Source organism: Myxocyprinus asiaticus, chromosome 31 (genome assembly GCF_019703515.2).
Source record: "Myxocyprinus asiaticus isolate MX2 ecotype Aquarium Trade chromosome 31, UBuf_Myxa_2, whole genome shotgun sequence".
NCBI classification, from domain to species: domain Eukaryota; kingdom Metazoa; phylum Chordata; class Actinopteri; order Cypriniformes; family Catostomidae; genus Myxocyprinus; species Myxocyprinus asiaticus.
In genome coordinates, this window is record NC_059374.1 from 6,454,048 (window position 1) to 6,476,378 (window position 22,331).

The 22,331-nt window shown below is 39.1% G+C and overlaps 1 protein-coding gene across 7 annotated transcripts in view; it reads right to left on the minus strand.

Annotated features, from left to right (window-relative positions):
* Positions 1-22,331, minus strand: part of LOC127422246 (bromodomain and WD repeat-containing protein 3-like) — a 90,938-nt gene that overhangs the window by 42,924 nt on the left and 25,683 nt on the right. For all 7 annotated transcript variants that reach the window (XM_051665614.1, XM_051665609.1, XM_051665613.1 and 4 more), the window contains exons 11-14: positions 17,456-17,556; positions 12,867-12,907; positions 12,667-12,768; positions 12,406-12,559 (exon numbers count right to left, since the gene is read on the minus strand). In XM_051665614.1, the coding sequence (XP_051521574.1) occupies positions 12,406-12,559; positions 12,667-12,768; positions 12,867-12,907; positions 17,456-17,556 (398 nt within the window). The remainder of the gene's footprint in view (positions 1-12,405; positions 12,560-12,666; positions 12,769-12,866; positions 12,908-17,455; positions 17,557-22,331) is intronic.

Consider the following 22,331-nt stretch of genomic DNA (forward strand, 5'->3'; position numbering starts at 1 on the left):
GAGCTCCAGACTTAAAAAAAAAAAAAAAAAAAAAAAAAAACTACTACGGAGCCAACTGAAACATTTAGGAGCCAAATGGCTGCTTTTATATATATTACGGCTGTGAATCGATTAAAACATTTTAACTAATTAAATCGCACAGTTTTCTGTGACTAATAGCAATTAATTACGGTACGTGGTACATTAAAACAAACATTAAAATACATACATAAATATATTTACTTTATACTTTGTCTCAAAAAACCTGCAAAAAATTGGTTAGTAATTTTTTTTTTTATTTAAATTTGTACGTTAAAACGTTCAGATTGAGTTAAATTTGACACATTTTTCAGGTAAAAATCTTTGATACAAGTATATAGACAGTGCCTTGCAAAAGTATTCAGACCCCTGACCAATTCTCTCATATTACCGAATTACAAATGGTACACTGAACTTTCCTTCTGATTGACATTTTATTTTAAAACACTGAAACTCAAAATCAATTACTGTAAGATGACATTGTTTTTTTGTTGGAAAATATTTTAATGAAAAATAAAAAACTGAAATATATTGCATGAGTATTCAGCCAACTTTTGCTGCAATAACTGCTTTAAAGCTAGGGTGTGCAATCTTTTCCAGAAACATTTTTTGTTATACTGGTTGAAAGTCTCTTCACATCCTGATAGCAATCAATAATTTAAGTTGTCTAAATGTAAAAAAAAAAAAAAAAAAAAAATTCTCTCTCTCTCTCTCTCTTCTGTGGAAGGGACAGGACTTAATAAAAAAATGATCAACCAATCATTGCATTCGATCCGAATGTAATGATAGGATGTCCTTCCTGTCCGTCAATCTATATTTGCATACCACCGCCCAACTTGTTCGCGCAGACAATCACACGTCATCAGCACGGGTTCCTTGACGCTGTGCAGAGCGAGCGCAAGAATGGAAGGTGAACCGCAGCTACCTTATGTTCCTCCTGAACCACCAGTAAAAGGAAACAAGAAGACACAGTATTAGAAACTTCTATAATGAAAAAACGTCTGGATCAAGAGCGTGCTAAAAGCAGAATTAACATTGCCGTTGCTTTTCCACGCTGGAGGCAGCTGCGGGACTCAAAGGGTCTGAAAAATGATGCCATGGTTGCCGTTTTGCTTTTGGACAGGTAATTACATGGTTTGGTTTGTTTTTTATATATTTTGTTAATGTAATTAAGTATTTAGCTCGTGTGTGTGTGTGTGTGTGTTCATGTGTGATAGAAGAGGCGTGGCTTTGGAGACCTCTCTGAAGCGAGGGCGGGCTCTATGCTTTCAAAGCTGGCTTGCTAACTGCTAGCCTCTCTGGAGTCTCCTTTTTGTTAGAGCGCTGAGTTTTGAGAGACGGCCTTTTCTTGGCAGTGCCTGGGTGGTGAGGTGCAGCTTCCACTTCCTGATTATTGATCCAACCGTGCTCACTGGGATATCCAAACATTTGGATATTATTTTGTACCCTTTCTCTAATCTATGCATTTTTATTACTTTATCTCTAACTTCTGTGGAATGCTCTTTGGTCTTCATTTTCCTTCAGATTCACAGCCTGACCAATGATCCCTTCAACAATGGTTTTTTTTTTTAATCCAGAAAATGTGACTGCAACTTTAATGATTCACAGGTGGATGCCAATTGTAAAGTAATTGTGTCCTAGTTAGGACAATTTTTTTCATCGGTGTAACCTGGCAGCTTCCACAGCACCGCAAGCAAGATATTTCAGTTTTTTTTTTTTTTTTATATATATATATTTCCCAACATAAAACCAATGTCACCTAACAATAATTGATTTTGATTTCCGGTGTTTTAAAATAAAATATCAAACAGAATGAAATTTCATTGCACCATTTGTAATTCAGTAATATGAGATAATTGGTCAGCGGTCTGAATACTTTTGCAAGGCACCGTGAATATATATATGTATACACACACACACACACACACACACACACACACACACACACACACACACAGAGACACAGACACAGACACCTGCCATAACATCAGTGGACATGCTGTTTGGCAAAATGTCTCCGGTTTTATAGGGAACGAGACATCACGTTGCTGACGCTTATGGGAAAAACTCCTTTTCTCAGATTTCTGAACTCCTATTGGATCACGCCAATTCAGATGCAACTGAACTGAGCCAATGGCGTTCGCGTCCGCTCAGCCAATTACATTTGAGTCATTGGCTGAGTATATAAGCTTTCTTATATAGAAAGCTCACTCAGCTTTCTACACAAGCGGGCGGCATAACGCCATCAGTCAGAATTTATCAACTGAAAGCGGCGGCTGAGCCGCCTGATAGTGACGTCCGGTAGCGCGACTAGCTACGCGATGTCTCGTTCCCTACATCTCAGGGAACTGAGGTTACATACGTAACCAGAGACGTTACACTGACGCTTATGGGAACGTGTACGATCACGTCGCGGTACTGGACAAAGGACACATAACACTCGAGTGAATCTCGCTGTAACTACCCCGAGTGTATAGAAGGGGCAGGACATGAGATTGTGTCATACAGATACAACGCTTAGCTTATAGGAAGCGTATAAGAAATCAACCTCGCCCTGACAGTTCTGAGGGGGCGAGGTAACAAGCACATTCGCATCGCTCAGTAGCTGGATGCTTTGCTTTTAAGAGGGCTCCAAGCAGACCTAGTAGAGCACAGCCAGGTGCACAGTCCGGTAGTGAAACAGCTGAGTTCCACTAAGGGAAACACAGCGCATATCTATCTTTTAACCAGAGAATGAGTGTCTAAGGCGTGACCAAGACACAAGTATATTCATGTATATGCGTGGGAAACATAGTAAATATATATTCAAGCGGTATGGCCCGAGTGTGGCACCACTTTACATTCGAATGTCTAAAGCACATCCGAGACACAAGAGATACTGCATGTAGTGTAATTAGGCAGTATAAACGAAGTATGACGGCGCTTAATATGAAGGGCCGGGTACTGCATTGTTTCACAGGCGCGTGCGGTCCGGGAGCGAAGTGAATTCATCGAGTTCTCGAAGCGGACAATTAATTAATACTGCTGCACAGACAATATCTGTTAAGCCACCGAATGCACGTCAAGTTTGTAAAATTGTGCAAAGGTGCTGGGCGAAGCCCAACCCGTCGCCAGGCAGATTTCTCGTATGGAAACACCATTTTCCCACGCCCAAGAGGCGGCCATAATTCTCGCTGAGTGGGCCTTAATGCCAATAGGGCATTGGGTTCCCTGAGATTTGTACGCCAGTGTTATAGCATTGACAATCCAATGTGACAGTCCCTACTTTGAGACTGGCTTGCCTTTCGAGCGACCTCCAAAACAGACAAGAAGCTGGTCCATTTGTCTGAACTGGCTCGTGCGGGACACATAGGTGTGTAGCGCTCTGACTGGACAGAGCGTATGGAGGGAGCGTTGCTCTACTGACTGGAAGGGAGGGGGGTAAAAGGCTTATAAAGTGACTACCTGCGCCTTAAAAGGGGTAGAGAGCACTTTGGGAATATAACCTTTTTCGGTCTCTAGATTCGCGCAGACCGAATTCCAAACAGAAGCTGTGTGTTGAGAACGCCTGCAGATCACTCACCCTCTTAATGGATGCCAGGGCGAGTAAGAGAGCTGTTTTAAAGGAAAGAGAATGCAGATCGATAGTCTCAATCGGTTCAAAGGGGGATTTAGTCAGTGCGTTCAGCACCAAGGCCAGGTCCCATGTAGGGATTGTAGCTTAGAAAAGCTGACCATGAAACAGTGTCTACCTACTGGCATGCCCACTACAGCAGCATGATTTGCTGAAATAGCGGCTAAATATACTTTTGCATAGACGGAGTAAGACCTGCATCTAAACGCTCCTGTAAAAATTCCAAAATGACAGAAATAGGGCAATTAATGGGATCGTCACGTCTTGCTCCATTTCACAAACACATTCCATTTGTAGGCATAGAGCCGTCTCGTAGATGGGGCTCTAGTGTGCAAAATTGTGTTCTTTATTGCCTGTGAGATGTCTTTGTCATCCGATGTGACCCGCTCAACAGCCAGCCGTGTAGGTTCCATAACTCCGGCCGCAGATGCCAAATCGAGCAACGAGACTGAGAAAGGTCTCGTCATAGTGGGATTTCCCACAGATGCGCATAAAGGAGCTCCACTATTTCTGGAAACCACGGTAGATTTGGCCACCTCGGCGTGATCAGTAGTACTGTTTCCATTTCCTCCCTGATTTGGGAGAGGAGTGGAGGAATTAGGCGCAGCGGGGGGAATGCATACTTTCGACCCGCTGGCCATTTGTGAGCTAACGCATCCACCTCCAACGGGGCCTGTGCTGTCATGGAATACCACCAGGAACAATGAGAGTTCTCCTGGGAGGCGAATAGATCTATCGTCGCCTTCCTAAACCTGTTCAAGATCTCAGTGACTGTCAGGGGGTGGAGTTTCCACTCCCCTGCGATCACTCCCTGTCGAGAGAGCATGTCCTCTCCGAAATTCAGGGCTCCAGGCACATGGATTGCCCGTAATGACAGGAGACGCTCGCCGCTCCATTTGAAGAGCTGTCGCACGAGTGTCATCATTGCTGGAGACCGCACACCGCCCTGGTGATTGATGTATGCCACTACCGACTTCTTGTCAGTGCAAATCAGAATATGATGCCCCGTCACCTCTGACTCAAATGCTTTTAGGGCTAAAATAACCACCAACATCTCCAAGCGGTTGATGTGCCAGGTCTGTTTTACATTCGTCCATTCCCCGAATGCCAGGCGGCCGCCGCATAATGCACCCCGGCCCGTGTTGGACGCATCTGTAGTAACTACTTTGCGTCTTGAAACCTGACCTAAGGTGACCCCAGGCCGGTAAAACGCCGGAGCTGTCCATGGTGCTATCGCACATAGACAGTGGTTGGTGTCTACAACGCGATGGTGCCTGTAGCGCCATGCCCGTTGAGCCAGCATTGCAGAGGTCTCATGTGTAACAGACCAAGGGGAGTGACCACCGCTTCGGCTGCCATAAGCCCGAGGAGTTTCTGATAGCATTTCAGAGGCAGAGCCCTGCCCAATTTTAAACTCGCTGCCGTGCTGCATATCGAGTGTATTCTCTCAGCCGAGAGCGAAGCGTGCATTGTTACAGAGTTCAAACGCAACCCCAGGAAGGATATTTCCTGATTGGGAATTAATGAGCTCTTCCTCACATTGACCCGTAGGCCAAGTGTATTCAAATGCGCGAGCAGCCTGTCCCTGTGCGAGTGCGCCACATTCTCTGGCTGTGCTAAAATGAGCCAGTCATCTAGGTAATTGAGTATGTGCAGCCCTTCCGTTTTCAGAGGGGCTAAAGCTGCATCCACACATTTCGTGAATGTGCGCGGAACGAGGGAAAAGCCGAACTGAAGGACTGTGAGTTGATATGACATCTCCTCGAATGCGAACCTCAAGAAGCGTCTGTGATGAGGAACGATCGGGATATGAAAATTGGCATCTTTCAGATCTATTGAAATAATTTGCAATAAATTATCAAATTGTGCTGTATTATTAAAGAGTGCATATTTACAGATGGGGACCATTTGTGCCAATAAAACAAGCATATTGTGTCCATTACTCCCACCCACGTTAGCTTTGGGCCAATAGAAAATCCGATATGATTGTGACACATCACGTCAATCTGTCATGAATCACTCACTTCACTCAGGGAAAAAAAAACCTCTCTTCACTCAGGGCGCAACAAACCATTCCTGCTGCTGCTTACCTTGGCTTATTACCTAGGTAACTGGGGAGCATGAAGAAATATTTGAGTAAGTCCACATCGTCAAGTGATGCTAAGCCCAAACTAGCTAAATTGAGAAAAAATAGCGTCAATTATATCGAGTTTGGTTTTATTGAGAACAGCAACGGGAGACCAAAATGTGTCATGTGTCTTCAGGTGCTAACGAACAAAGAAATGAAGCCCGCCAAGCTAAAGCGGCATCTGATTACAAAGCACCCAAAATATAAGGGCAAATCAAATTTTCATCGAAAGAGCGAGGAATACATCCACCAGTTAAAATGGATGGTGAACCTGCCCACAACTTCATAGAAAGCACAGAAGGCTTCTTATTTGGTGGCTCAACGGATTGCTAAAAGTAAGAAGCTACACACAATTGCACAAGAACTCATACTTCCAGCGGCAGTTGAAATGTGTGAAGTTATGCTTGGTACAGAGGCAGCTAATAAACTGAAAGCTATAACTCTCTCAAATGACACCATGAGGAGGAGAATTGAAGAACTCTCGGCTGACATTCATTCACAGCTACCGAATAGATTATAACGTTCCTGTAAGCAATTTTCTATTCAGTTGGACGAATCAACAGACATTGCCAGTGCGGCTCTAATGATTGTTTTGGTTCCGTTATTAATGGGAAGGGAAAATGAGGATTTTCTGTTCTGCAAGAAAGTGCCTGGCAGGACAATGGGTAAGGAAATATTTAGACTCCAGGATGCTTTCATGACTAAAGCGGAACTGAGCTGGGAAAAATGTGTGGCCGTTTGTATGGATGGTGCGGCGGCGATTGAGGGCCAAAAAAGTGGGGTTATTGCACGTATCAAGGCTGTAAACCTGAATATTATGGCTACGCACTGTATGCTGCATCGGTAGGCGCTCGCATCCAAAAGGCATGGAACCAGACCTTCACTCTGTTTTGAACACAGCTATCACTGCAGTTAATTTTGTGAAGTCAAGGGCATTGCAGTCACATTTGTTTGGACAACTTTGTAGGGAGATGGATGCTGAGCATGACACACTGCTGTATCACACAGAAGTACTATGGCTCTCTCGTGGTAAAGTTTTGCAGCTTGTGTTTGAGCTACGCAGCGAGATGTCAGAATTTATGAGTGGACAAACCCGACAGAGTTTTTTCAGACCCGGAGTGTGTAGCCAAATTGGCATATCTTGCTGATGTATTTAACTTGCTCAACAGCCTAAACCTCTCTATCCAAGGAGGCTATGCATCTATCCTGGAAGTCAGCAACAAAAACACCACCTTCATGAAGAAAGCAGAACTATTGAGAAGGATGCAAGATGGAGTAACAGACCTGTTCCCCCAACTGAGTTTCTCCACACAAACAACCTGTCTGTGGCTATAGTGAGAGAGGTAGCCACCTCTCACCTCACTGCACTGAGCAAGCACTTCAGCTCATACTTCTCAGATGTGAACACAGATGCCTGGGACTGGGTGCAGGATCCTTTTACCCCTGCTGCAACAACAAGTGGCCTTACTGGTAAGGCAGAAGAGGAGCTGTTGGACTTATCCTGTGATAGGACATTGAAGGCCCAATTCCAGCAGATGCCTCATGCAGACTTTTGGCCCTCCCTCTCACATGAGTATCCTGAAATCACTGCCAAGGCCATGAGAATATTGCTCCCCTATCCTACCACTTACATCTGTGAGTCATCATTCTCCACTTTGGCTGCAATGAAGATAAAAGTACAGGGCTTGTCTGCATGTGGAGAATGATCTTACAGTCTGCCTGTCATCCATCACTCCAAGAATAAACAATGTGTTGTGAGAGAGAGGCTCACCCATCTCATTAGTTTAGGTGAGCTCATTAAGTGAGTTATTGTGAATTGTGAGATAAGAATGTGATGTAGCCTAATGCAAATATTTCAATCAAAAATTTCTGCATAGGCTTAATTACTATGAAGTGTTCTGTAACAGTGTTATGATTTGTTCATGATTCGTGTTCATGATTTGTTGTTTGTTCTGCCAATGATTTGAATAAGGAGCAATAAGTTCATTATTTTAAAGTTGAAGCACTTACTGAAAGTAACCTTAAACTAGTCATTTTAAATGTTTGGATTTATTAGGACTATGTCAGTCTTGCTACTGTTGATGTTATGAAAGCTTTTAAGATCAATTACTTAAAGTATAAATGCAGTTGAGTCCAAATGCAATTTGAATAAAATAACCCTCTGTTTGAAAGTATATAAGTATTATTAACATGATTCAAATTGAAATGTGTTTGTTTATCACTACGAAACAGGTCTGAAGTATTTAGGTTGAAAAGTTTTAGAATAGAAATAGTTCCAATGGCATCTAAGAGTACAAACGGTAGTAAGCATATACTTAATCAGTGTTACAATCATGAGGGGGGGTCCTTGGAAAATGTTCTCCCCTGTAAAGGGTCCCTGGCCCCAAAAAGTTTGAGAACCCCTGGTCTAGAGAGTGTTTGAATCCATATTTGGAAACAAGCATAATTACATGTGTTGTACACAGACCCAGAGTGCTCATACACATACTGCGCACAAGAGGGCGCTCAATGCAAAAACATTTGAGTGACGGAATAAGGTGCCAAAGTGATCAAAATTTTATTGTTAGGCACTTTTTTTTTAGTGTTCAATAAAACTTGCTTGGAGAGGTTTTTGGACACTTCATAAATAAAAGTCCTCCATTTAACTTGGTTCCAAATGCTATAACTTTTGATTGCTTTGTACTATCAACAATTTGTTTTCCTGGTATAGTTGACATGTTGGAGAACAACACCAAAGTTAATTTGATGACTTTCTATACTTACTGTCTAAAAGGTATAATGTCAAAATAAATAATAACTGAATAGTGTATTTTAAGCACTCAAGTTTTGTGTTTTGTCAGTGTTGTATCATGAGAGACTGAGCATGATTCAAATATATTTTCTTTAAATTTTGAAAGGTTTTCTATAAATTGATACCATGCAATTGAGTATCTTTGCTATTTTTTATTTTTTGAGCTATAAGCTTACTTTTAGGTATGCCATTAAACCATGAAATCCTTTAAAATGCCTTCAAGTTGTAAGGGGTTAAACCTTCCCATCAGCATACACAGTCCAAATCCGCGTCTACAGCGGATTGTATCCCGCACACTGGCAAAAGATGCCTGCATTATACCCATGTTGCATGCCCGTCGTGAGAAGTTTCTCACTTTAGAATCGCACTAAAGCAGCCTTGTGTTGCCATTTTCTGAATGAGAAAGACACCAGGCTTTTGTGCATCTCAAGCTGTAGAGAAACACTGCACGCACTTGACTTCATGTCGGCAGCAAAAAGCATCTGTGCTATGAGGAAAATAGTCAAGTTGAGAAATTATTTGACATAGTAACCTAATGATTTTTGCAATTCTAATATTTCTTTGTGAGTGAAAAGACGTAGCAAATTGCAGTTTAGCATTTTGCTTTTCCCTGTTTTTGATTTGGATTCATTTTTTAATTAGACACTAATTCCATTAATTTGTCCGGTAAACTTTATAATTCCCGGACACATTGAACGGCACTAAAATTTCTAAGTGGAAACTCTGCCGTGCAGCAAACTCATCGGGTAAAAAGACACAGGCTTGCCCTCCAAAAATGTAATTCAATAACTCACTATATGATATCTGACAAAACAGCACTGAACATTGACATGTGCGTAGCATGGACTTATCAGTGGGCAGGGCTTCACGTTAGACTGAGAGAATCTAAGAAACATGGGTTTTTCCAGCATTTAAACATTTTCTGCGGCCCCCCCAGGCCCAGGCCACACTTATCGAGAGCAGACAACACAAGATGAGAACACATTCTTGCGTACAAACACAACTTGATGGAACGCAAATCCGAAGGCAGGGATCTCAAGACATGTTTTTGTATGTTTCAAACTTCATTTAACTTGACACAGCGACGTAAAAACAGTACGTTAATCGTGCAACACAACCGAGACGCTCCAAAAGCATCCGTCTACGGTCTGATGCAGCTGTACATTGATGCATCCTTAAACAAGTTCTTATAATAAATCTCAGACTGATTGATGAATTCAATTTCAAAATGGATTGCTGTGAACTGTAGGCCAATGATAGGCTTATGTTCAATAATATGGAAATAATATATTGCATTCTAAAGCCAATATTTGGATTATCTTTTTTAATGTTTAACTTGTGTGCCTAAATAATGTAATGCATTTAATTTGTATATTATTTATATATATATATATATATATATATATATATATATATATATATATATATATATATATATATTAATTAATCAGCCTACCATGTAATTAATTCGATTAAAATAAATTTAACTGCTTGACGGCCCTAATCGTGACAAGATTTTAGTCATATTGCCCACCCCTAACACAGCGTTCCTAAGTGTTGCCAGTGTAGGGCTTTACTGGTTGTTTAGATCAGTGTTACTATCAGAAATAATTAATAATTATTTCTGTAGTTATTAATCAATATTTAAATTAATTAATTGGATCTAACTCATTAAAACCTCATATGGGGCTCCAGTAAATGTAGTGTGCTACGTTTAGGAGCAAGTTTGGTTATTAGTAATAATTAATAATTATCAAAGATAATTATTAATTATTAAAATCAATAGAACATTGATGAGAATCAATGTTAGCTTTTCTTAATCCTTTAAAAAAAACAATTATCAATGATAATCGTTAATTGTTAACATCGATGAAACAATGATAAATAAGCTAGTGTTAATTTTAATTCAAATTCAATCAAAGATAATTATCAATTATCAAAAATCAATAGAATATTAATAAGGATTAACATTGACGGGGCACCACCCTGGAATTAGGGACTAAAAACCAAATAGTAAAACAGTCTCAATATTAGATTGTTTTCTTAGGAAAATCGACATCCGAAGAATATCGATTTTCGGGAAAAAAAAACAATGAATGAAGGTTTGAATCTGAGCACTGACATCCCGTCAGCATGACAGGCATATGCGAAACAAACCAAAACACTTCTCTTTGTAATATAAACAAAAGTTTATTTATGCAGTAATATCAATTAATAATTAATACAATGCAGTCAATAAACTTCCGACTTACAACTACAAACTAAACAATGATATGATTAGATATGGAAATAAAAATAATCCTATAACACATAAGGTGTGTGTGTGACAGTGTGTGTGTGTGTGTGTGTGTGTCAGTGTGGTTAGAGAGAGAGAGAGAGAGAGAGAGAGATTATTAAGTGACAGCCCGAAAGCTGATTTCGCGATAGCTGGAGAGAAAGCAGCCGTGTTCATCACTCAGAGACGCGGTTTTACGAACGGGGCTCGTAAAAGTCCTGCGTTATTTGACTCTAATGGATGAACTCAGTTTCTGTCTCACCCACGATGGCGAAATTTGCACAACAATCCAATTTGGTTGGACCACAATACAGCAATACAAATTCGTGATAATTAATACCCTGAGTATTAATAATGAGCGGACATGGCAGTCCGTAAACTGTACAAGCAAAAACATTGAAACACAAGAATAACACACTATAATATTCTATCTCTGCCCAGACGTAACCTCTTACTTGAATCGCATGAGGACACAGGTAGAATGTGTTTTCCTCCATCCTTTAACTTTGACCCGGTTCCTTGAGGCTTGGGTGATGACGGGAGGCCGTTTCCTCGCTCTGTCGGCGGGCGGTACGGCTGTTGATTCTCAGCGGGCTGGCGGAGAACTCAACTCGAAATGTCGACTTGATTGAAGATGGAAGAGAAATCTTTAATCTCTTCACTTCTGTAGGCCAACGGATGAAGATGCGAATTACTCGGCGGTCTCCTTCGGATCTGTTAGTGTGTTCGGTTGAACACAGAGTAATCTCAACTCGTCCAGCGAGATGGAGATTGTATGGCTACAGTTTCAAGTCGGACATTACTCCCTTGTGCCACGAGGTTGCACCGGAGAGCAGCAAAAGCTACGTCTTTATTCGGTGAACGAAGTCGCTGGAAGCAAAATCTTTTAGCATTTCAGAATTATTTGAACTCCTGATGATGTCATGTTTGAGGGACGTTCTGTTGAGTGCCTCATCCAATAGGAGTTGAGAGATCGATCCTTTAGTGAGCAAGGCTTCATGGATTTGTAGTCTGTTTTGGACTCCCTTTGTTTGATTTTGGCGCGATTTTTATCAGTAAAATTTACGACATGGAATGTGTGGGGGCTGAGTTAGATTTTACGACTGTTAGGCCTGCCTTTGTCTTCTATCTGAATACATGAGGCCCAACACCAGTGGCGACTAGATTTTGAAATTATTGTAAATAAATGAAAGCATGCGCTAGACTGATATCTTTGACTGTTGCGCCATGTCTCCGTTTCTTTTTTTTATTGTCTTGAGCACTGATGTTGTTTTTTTCCTCTAACTGAAATAATGTCTTAAAAATGAGAATAATTCTAATTTTTGTTAATATTTTAGAAAAAAATTCTATAAATTGACATACTCCTGTAAGTGGGCAGTTCTGGGCCAGAACAAGAAGAAAATTGGACCAGACTTCATGCTGATAATCAAAAGTCATGTGGCTCTACTAATGACAGAATGCCAACTGAGCAAATCTTTTGAATTTGAAAAAGATTACATGATAATATGGTTAAAGTGCAAATGACCAAGCTTAAACACACATCTATTTTCTATAAACAACCCCAGTGGAAAAGATCTTACTTTTAGGATGTGAAGCAACTGTCCTGTGTAGGAATTCCACACTTTGAGGAGATGATTGTTGACAGCCGTAATGACGGTGTTGTCGTGGCGATCCCAGGAAACCATGGTGACTTTGGGTTTAAAGAAACTTTCGTCCTCTGTTAAAGGTGTAGACCTACAGGAAACATGGAGCAAGCAACTACATTAGATGCAGATTGAGTCACCATCAGATTGAGTCACCATCAATGAAATGTGTTTAAGATTTCCAGAGGCTGCTCAAACCCTGGAAGAGTGGCAGACATCTCCAATAAAATACTGTTCCACTGATGTCTCTGATGCAGACGCCAAATACGAGCAGTGCCATCTCGACTGCCACTCACAAACCTGACAGTGATAGATTAAAGAAAGTTTTAGGAATATATAAAACACAAAGAATAAACAAAACTAAAAACATTTTGTTTGCAGTACACAATCAATAATACCTCTCTCCTGAATGGCAGAACTGGATACTGTCCACCTTGTCCTGCAAATAAAAAAAATAAAAAAAGTCAGTCAGTCATGATACCCCACAACATATAACAGAAATATCCCAACAAAAACTAACCCATAGGCTTGGGATCGATGCCTTTTTCACGCATCGATAATCTGAAGATTTTCCCAATGATCATCGATATATATCGGGATTTATTTCAGATATAAATAGGGCTGCTCGTTACACAATAGTCTTTGTCTCTTCAGACATATTTCTCAACACAACTTTAGTAAAGTGTGAGCGACAGGGTAAATTAAAGGGGGGCACATGGTGCGGACTAGATGGTATGTTCTAAAATTCAAAACAATAATTTATTTTCTACAAAAGGTATGGACGCACTGCCAATGCTCTGCGTCAACATTCTGAAGTGCCAGTGAGCACTAGTTTTCCATTAAATTTGACCCAAACCATTATCAATGGACAAAGATTATTTACTCCAACCATCACTAGATCATTTGTTGTTTATATGTATTTTCAATTACAAGTATGTTGTTTTGTGGTTTGACAGCTTGAAAGACCTACATACAGACAAACTGCATAATAAACGTCGCCATTTCTAATCGTTCAGTTTGCGCAGTTACAACAGTTTCACTAACCTCCAAACTCATCAACGTCATTTGAAGTAGTACCAAAACTTTCGTAACTTTGGACTACCATCTCCTGTGCCGCTTCAACTCGTCCTGTGTGCGTGCGCGCTTCAGTAAATGTTTTTCGCCCTCTTGTGGTCTCCCAATGCTATTACGCCAGACTTTTAAACAGAGGACAACTGAGTGTATTGGAAAGCATGCAAATCTGGCTTCTAATTTAAATGTCGGCTAATTTTAATATATCGATGCCTCAAATATATCGATAAAATAACATGCCGATCAATAATCGATATATCGATATTTTATGACATTCCTACTAACCCACATGAATAACTTGGTGCAACATGTCTTAATGTGCTATATTTGAATTGCTAGATATTTTAAACTTGAGCTACGGTGTGAGGGGAAGATACGCTATTTTATAACATTCCATTATTGAGCGAGCACATAAAAAAATCTATGATCAATACCTGGTCCTCACCTTATCCTGACTCACTACACTGTTAAACAAAATCCAGTTAAATTCATGGTAAAAAACTGGCAGCTGTGGTTGGCAGAAATTCACCGTAAAAAAATACGGTAATCATGTTTCAGGCTTTACAGGATGTAATTTTGATGCCTGTATATTTTACAGTGCATTACCGTCATTTATATTATTAAATAATAAACTTGATACATGAATCTTCTGAAACTGTAAAAATCTGCTTTTCACTTTATAATGTACTGTTAATCACCCTAGTAATTACAAAGAGGCGCATGATGACATTAAGTTCATCAATAGAGGCCCTTCCTGGATATGACCATTAAACATGTAGAGACAGTGCTCAGTGTCACTCACACAAACATTAAACACCATCAGGTTAAAAATTTTTAATTAAAATAATGTAATAAACTACATCAAATATAACACAGAACATCCCAATGTACATAACTGATATTAAAAATAAGAGGAAACATAACTATTCCCATAAAATATAATGAAATGAACTGGGTCATGCAGGGAATTCTGGGAAAGTCCGATTATTGTTTACCATAATTTTAACAATAATTTACTGTAAAAAGTACATGTACTCCCTTGTTAAAAATAATATAAATTTTTACTGTTAATTATACAGAAAATCACTTTACATTATAAAAAAATAAAAAAATAAAATAAAAAAAATTTACATTTTACCGTAAAACTACATGTATTGTCTTTTTAAATATATTACCATTTTTACCGAATATTTTAAGGTAACTACCTGTTAACCAATTACGTTTTTTTTTATTGTAGCATTTTTACAGTCTTTTACCGTTAAAATTACGAACATTTTTTACAGTGTACAGTAAGCCTACATTAATGATTTATATTTTGAGCTGTCTGGTCGAACTAGCGAAACTGCAGGCTTACGTCATTCATACTCTCATGTCCATAAGCACAAAAAAAGAAGGGCTGGCTTCTGTGTGGCGGCTGGGGAATCTGCAGCAGTTTCAGAACAGCGAGAAGGGTATAGCTGCAGTCATAGCTCCAAAAAGGGGCATGAGCTCCAAATCACCATTAAAGATATAGGGAGCCCTTTACCCTACACTTTCCGTAACCCCACCCTCTTTTGGAGCTTCCGCCCCCATTTGCAGGTCTCTGGCCAGCAGCTACACCTACTTGAGAACAGCAGCGACAGTACAGCAGTTTCCGGATGGATGTTTAACTGTTAGGCAAAGTTTTTACCTGCTGTAATGCTTGGATATTGTTTCTGGTAGGGTTGTTGAAGCTTATATCAGTTGTCTTGCTTTAAAGCTGAAGTACATAGTTTCTGCAACATTAGCACCACCGAATGGAATTGCAAAAATTAAACTCCTGCCGAACCCACGAAGCTTTACCATCATTCACCGATACGGACATTTTTACCCGGATCGGGTATTGGTCTGACGAGCCCGATCCAAATCCGATACCGCATGTTGGTCATTGATGTTACTGTCAAGCTCAAAGAATGACATAAATACCATTCAAATCACCAATAAAGTAGTCCATATAACTAGTGCATTTTATTCAGGCTCTTACAGTCATCCAAAAGCTTTTGTGAATTGCAAAAGGCTGTGTTTAATAATAAATATTGTCAGCATGCACAGCTAAGTGTCTGGCACCACACTTTACTGAGTGAGCGCCGCTCTGCCGACACAAACGCAAACACGCACAGAGGCTTGTGATGCGCTGTTCAGCGCAAAATGTGGTCGCTCCACACATACTCCATCTCAGATGTATATGATCAATAGTTCTATTACCTATAACATGCATTGAGAATGGCAGTGGACAAGCATTTTATCAGATGTTGAATGAGAAGCCTTTTACACTACTATGAATTAGCCTACAAACAAACACTCAAACACAGACTTCCTGGAGCGCTCAATGCCGGACTTTCAAATAAAAGCCTTAAGAAAATTACCTATGTATAGTCAAATTATTATTCCAAAAAGTACTGTGTGATTGAAAAGTGGATTGATATACTAATAAAACTAAAATGAAATAAATAAAAAAAGAGAGAGCGTGCTGAAACCATTTACAAGTCCAGATACACATTAAAATGTGTGAAGAGAACTGGCTTCTTTTCTACTGAAGACTTTCACTGGAATTACTGTTATATTTTCTGCTGCATCCTGCAGACTAGTTAAAGTTTTGCACAAGCTCTTATGTAATTGTTTTTTTGTTTTCCTATTTTATAATGAAATAATATATTGTTAGGGGTTTTTGTTTCTTTACACAAAGAGTACTCCCAATCAGTTCCACACAGTGAATTATAGATGTTCTAAACTCATTAATAAAAAACAACACTGGTATCGGATCGGGATCAGTATCGGCCGATACTGATATTTCAGGTATCGGAAGAGAAAAAAGGGTATCATTCCATCCCTAATTCACACCACTACCAGCATGAATTTACCCAGACTGAACATGGCACTTCATACCTCACTTCCTTCTCCTTTATTATTGTCAATAAACCCCCCCCCTCCAGGGACTTCTTTGAACGCAATTTCTGTCTTGTGCCTCATTTTCTCCTCATCCCGATACACAGATTCATTTGTTTAGCATGTAACCATTTAGCTATTTAACTTTACTGCCAAAGAAACCAATAAAAGGAAACGGTTTACTAATATAATTGTGACTGTATATTGCATATTTCTGCATTTTATTTTCATGTTTAAAAAAGTATATTTCATCCCCATCATTATTGAATTATCTCTTTGCATTTTCATTATAGTAGATATTGTGTACAGTGCATAGGGCTACTGTAGTATTATTACAGTTTACTTGCATTGTCCACCGAGGCTGAATATAGTAATAAAAAATAATTAGGTGTATTCCACTGAAGTCATATCAGCCATATCACAAGTATAATTTCTTAAATTTGGCATAAATGTAGTGCAATACTATACATTGTGTGGTGTTAAAAACACTTGAATAATTATTACAATTTGTAAATGAGAGTGTTGTATATCTTCCTCAATGCAAGTAATATTACAGTTATAAATGTTTTAGTGAATAACAATACATCCAAGCGAAAATAGCATGTCATGACTCTGCGTGATCATAGGCAAAGTCCAAGTAACCTCTAACCATATACAACTCACATTAAACTTTACTCCGCAACTTATTTTAGGGAGCCCAAAGTGCTGTAGTGCAGCTTCAGATTTCAGTATTTTCTTCAGATATAGCTATCACAAGGCTTCAGAATACTTAAAATATAGAGCGCAAGTGGTATAGACTACTTTTATAGCGGTGTGTGCACGTCATTTTTGGATCTCAATAGCCCCAGTCCTCATTATAAACGATTAAGAAAGAGCATTCTGGACAGGTTTCTATTTTGGAGTGCCATGGGAAAAAAAAAGTCATATGGATTTGGAATGACATGAGGGCAAGTAAATGATGACAAAATATTAATTTTGGGGTGAACTATCCATTTTAACCGGGAGCACTTACTGTGTGAGAGTCAAGCTCGGCTAGTTTTTCTGGACTGCCACTGCCCAGGTAGTATATCCTGATGACATCATCAGTACTTCCTGTTGCAAGGAACATTCCACCTGTATGAGGGAAAACAAAATGTACACATTAGGAAACTTTCCATACACAAACATACTGTATGTCCAGAGAATAGCATTGCTCCGATACCAAAACTTTGGCTCTGGTACGATACCAGCCCTGGTACCCCGGTATCGATACTTGGGCAACAAATAAACAGCCTCAGATTACTGATGAAAGTACATAGAAAAGGACTTGATTAAAAGAACTGCATAAAGTCTTGCAGTTATAAATTCTGCAGTTTCCATTTTTATTTTTTATAACAGTGTTGAAAAAAATGAATACATAACTTAAAAAGAAAATAAAATGAAAAAATTGCAATTTTGTTTTTGGTCAAATAAAATGCTGCACAACAGAGCTTCACAGTATAAATGAAAACAAATCCCATCCATGTCTGGAAAAGATAGGGACTGGCTAGACAAAGAAATAGATGTGAGCAAGATTGATGCGGCAATAACTAATATGAAAAGTAGCAAATCAGCTGGTCTAGTATGGAGCCAGAATGATCTCAAAAATAATATATTTACAAAATACAATTCATAAATGCACAGCAAAATTCACATTCACAAAATCCAATTCATAAATTCAAAATACAATTCATAAATATACAAGTGAGGGCACAAATATTTCCCCAATTGTCCACACAAATACTTCTCACTTAAATTCAAAACGTTTTTACAAATACGTATTTATCAAGTTCTTGAATTAATTTGCATCAAAACATTTGTAAATGTGGTCATATTTATTTATGGATCGTTGAATCTGCATTTGCAAATGGTCACGTGTGTGGATCGCTTTGGATTTGTGTTTGGCTTTTTTTGAGACTTTCCTACCAGGTTCTGATTCACAAATTGCTTTTTTTTCCTTTTCTTTAGCCAGTCACATTGAGCTTTTAATCCACCAATCATAACACACCTTGCTGAACTCTGGTGGATATAACTTCCTCATTACCACAGTTGCTCATTCATTCCTATGAGAACAACAGGGAGAAATATCCGATAGTTTTAACAACGAAAAGCATGACGAAAAGCTGTTGTGTAGTTTTTTGCACTTCAGAAAAAAAAAAAAAAAAAGATTTTTTAAATCACATTTCAAACAATAAATATAGAAGCATGAAGAAGAGCACTGTGGCTGAAGTTGACCATATGCTGGATTCACGGTTTAGTGTGTTTGAGAAACATCCGAGTGGATTCAAGAATAAATCATTCATCATATCATCACATCAGTGGTTCGAACAGAGACATAATGATGAGTTAACACCAGAGAACAAGACAACATTCCTGAGAAAACTTGACATGATCGGAGTGGAGTGCTGCTTATATTGGTTTTCATACTTTAATCAAACTTCTCAGGGGATGTTGTGCTTACCATTGGGTTTGGTGAAGTGTTTAATTAATGAGGCAAAATTGCTGTAAATGTTTAGGTACACAGTACTGGGTATGAATGTATACTCATCACCATTAGCACGGTCTTTACTGCCAAACAAGGTACTTAAGAAGAAACAATAATGAAAACTGCTTATGATAGTAGGATTAATTTTTGTTACATTGCATATTACTGCACATTTGTTTAATGAAATGTATTTAATCCCCATCATTATTGCATCCCCCTTCTTTGTGTTTTTTGTTTATAGTTTTATTCTCTGTGTACTATTTTAACCTTACCAAAGTGAAAGCCTTCCTGCATTGTTGAGGCTGTAAATAGTAATATTAAAATAATTAAAAGGTCTTCAATTGAAATCGCATCAGCCATTTCACAGGTTTCACCTCTTAAATATTTTTGTGTAGAATCATTTCAAAATATCATTGTGTGGACAAACACTTTAATGATCATATTAAAAGATATAAACAAATGTGCTGATGATGTAAAAAAGCAGTTAAATGTTGTAGATCCCAATCTAATAAAACATTAACATGAAAATCATAAATGGAAACTTCTGTACTGAGACTTCTGAACTGTATGACTCAACAGCTTGCAGCCACAGCGCTCTTCTTTAGGCTTAAATATTTATTGGTTGAAAGGCGATAAAAAAAAAAAAAAAAATCATTTCCATGTTTTTTTGGCTTTGTCTGAAGTGCAAAAACTACACAACAGCTTTTCGTCATGTTTTCATTGTTAAAATCTATCGGATATTTCTCCCCGTTGTTCTCATAGGAATGAAAAACTACGGTAACAGGGAAACAATATCCACCAGAGTTCAGCAAGGCGTGTTATGATTGGTGGATTAAAAGCTCAATGTGATTGGCTAAAGAGGACTTCCTAAAAAAAACGCAATTTGTGAATCGAAACCTGGCAGGAATGTCTCAAAAAAGCCACACACATATTCAGAGTGATCCACACACGTGACGATTTACAAATACAGATTCAACGATCCATAAATAAATGTAACAACATTCACAAATGTTTTGATGCAAATTAATTAACTTGATATATACGTATTTTTAAAAACTTTTTGAATTTAAGTGAGAATTATTTTGTGTGGGCAACTGGGAAAATATTTGTGCCCTCAATAGTACATTTATTAAATGTATTTTGAATTTATGAATTGGATTTTGTGAATGTGAATTGTGCTGTGCATTTATGAATTGTATTTTGTAAATATATTATTTTTTAGATCATACTGAATCCATAGTACAGATGGTCTACCAATTAATATTTACCAAAAAAAAAAAAAAATTACAAATAAATTAGTCTGTCCTTTTTTAGAAATGTATATTGAATCATTCTAGAATGGTATTCTTCCCCTCACTTTAAGAAGTGCAATAATATATATTCCATGCAATACCAAAATTCAACTGATCCAATATAAAATAATGCATAGAACGCATATCACAATTTATAAATTTCGCAATGAAACACCCCGGCATTATATCTTTAAAGCATCTTTTATTAAAGTTCAAATAATAAGGAAGCAGGTTATGAAAATAAACTCCGAAACTGGCATTTCTTTGTGTGGTCTATGAGTTGCATGAAATGACCGGGGAAAAGAATGAATCTTCTCCCGGCTGATGCGCGCTTGCGTTTGCTGCAGCTAGATTGTAATGTGATGGCTCACAACATTGTGAATCATAAGAAACATCCTCTCACTTTCAACTGCTTTTCTTTTCAGCAAAATTAACATGTGTACAAATTTGTATGAACATAAAAAGATTCAACAACTAAGACAAACTCAAGTTTCACAGACATGTGACTAATAGAAATGGAATAATGTGTCCCTTAACAAAGGGGGGGTCAGTACAGTACAGTCAGTATCTGGTGTGGCCACCAGCTGCATTAAGTACTGCAGTGCATCTCTTCCTCATGGACTGCACCAGATTTGCCAGTTCTTGCTGTGAGATGTTACACCATTCTTCCACCAAGGCACTTGCAAGTTCCCGGACATTTCTGGGGGGAATGGCCCTAGCCCTCACCCTCCGATCCAACAGGTCCCAGATGTGCTCAATGGGATTGAGATCCAGGCTCTTCGCTGGCCATGGCAAAACACTGACATTCCTGTCTTGCAGGAAATCACGCACAGAATGAGCAGTATGGCTGGTGGCATTGTCATGCTGGAGGGTCATGTCAGGATGAGCCTGCTGGAAGGGTACCACCTGAGGGGGGAGGGTGTCTTCCCTGTAACACACAGCGTTGAGATTGCCTGCAATGACAACAAGCTCAGTTCGATGATGCTGTGACACACTGCCCCAGACCATGGCGGACCCTCCAAATCGCTCCCGCTCAGGAGTACAGTCCTCAGTGTAACGCTCATTCCTTCGACGATAAACGCGAGTCCGACCATCACCCCTGGTGAGACAAAACCGCGCCTCATCAGTGACGAGCACTTTTTGCCCGTCTTGTCTGGTCCAGCGAAGGTGGGTTTGTGCCCATAGGAGACGTTGTTTCCAGTGATGTCTGGTAAGGACCTGCCCTACAACAGGCCTACAAGCCCTCAGTCCAGCCTCTCTCAGCCTAATGCAGACAGTCTGTCCACTGATGGAGGGATTGTGCATTCCTGGTGTAACTCAGGCAGTTGTTGTTGCCATCCTGTACCTGTCCCGCAGGTGTGATATTCGGATGTACCGATCCTGTGCAGGTGTCGTTACACATGGTCTGCCACTGTGAGGATGATCAGCTGTTCTTCCTGTCTCCTTATTACGGACAATGCAATTTATTGTCCTGGCCACATCTGCAGTCCTCATGCCTCCATGCAGCATGCCTAAGGCACGTTCACGCAGATGAGCAGGGACCCTGGGCATCTTTCTTTTGGTGTTTTTCAGAGTCAGTAGAAAGGTCTCTTTAGTGTCCTAAGTTTTTATAACTGTGACCTTAATTGCCTACCCTCTGTAAGCTGTTAGTGTCTTAACGACCGTTCCACAGGTGCATGTTCATTAATTGTTTATGGTTCATTGAACAAGCATGGAAAACATTGTTTAAACCCTTTACAATAAAGATCTGTAAAGTTATTTGGATTTTTACAAAATTATCTTTAAAATACAATGTCCTGAAAAAGGGACATTTCTGTGAGTTTGTGTCACGTTCACTGTGTGTATCTTATGAAGAAAATCGGCGATACGCAGCTCTATTAAGAAGAGATGTTTTTTGTGAGTTAAAGATGGATCGAAGTGAACATAAAGGTGAGAGTGTAGTCTTAGTCCATTATACACTGGAACAAAATACGTTTTTGATTAGTCTTTTTTGGCTTGTTTACCAAAATAATATCTAAAACTCCTTTAAAACAATGTACATTTACTTTAGGAGCTATACTGTAGAAGAACATTTTTTTATCAGAGAATGCTGT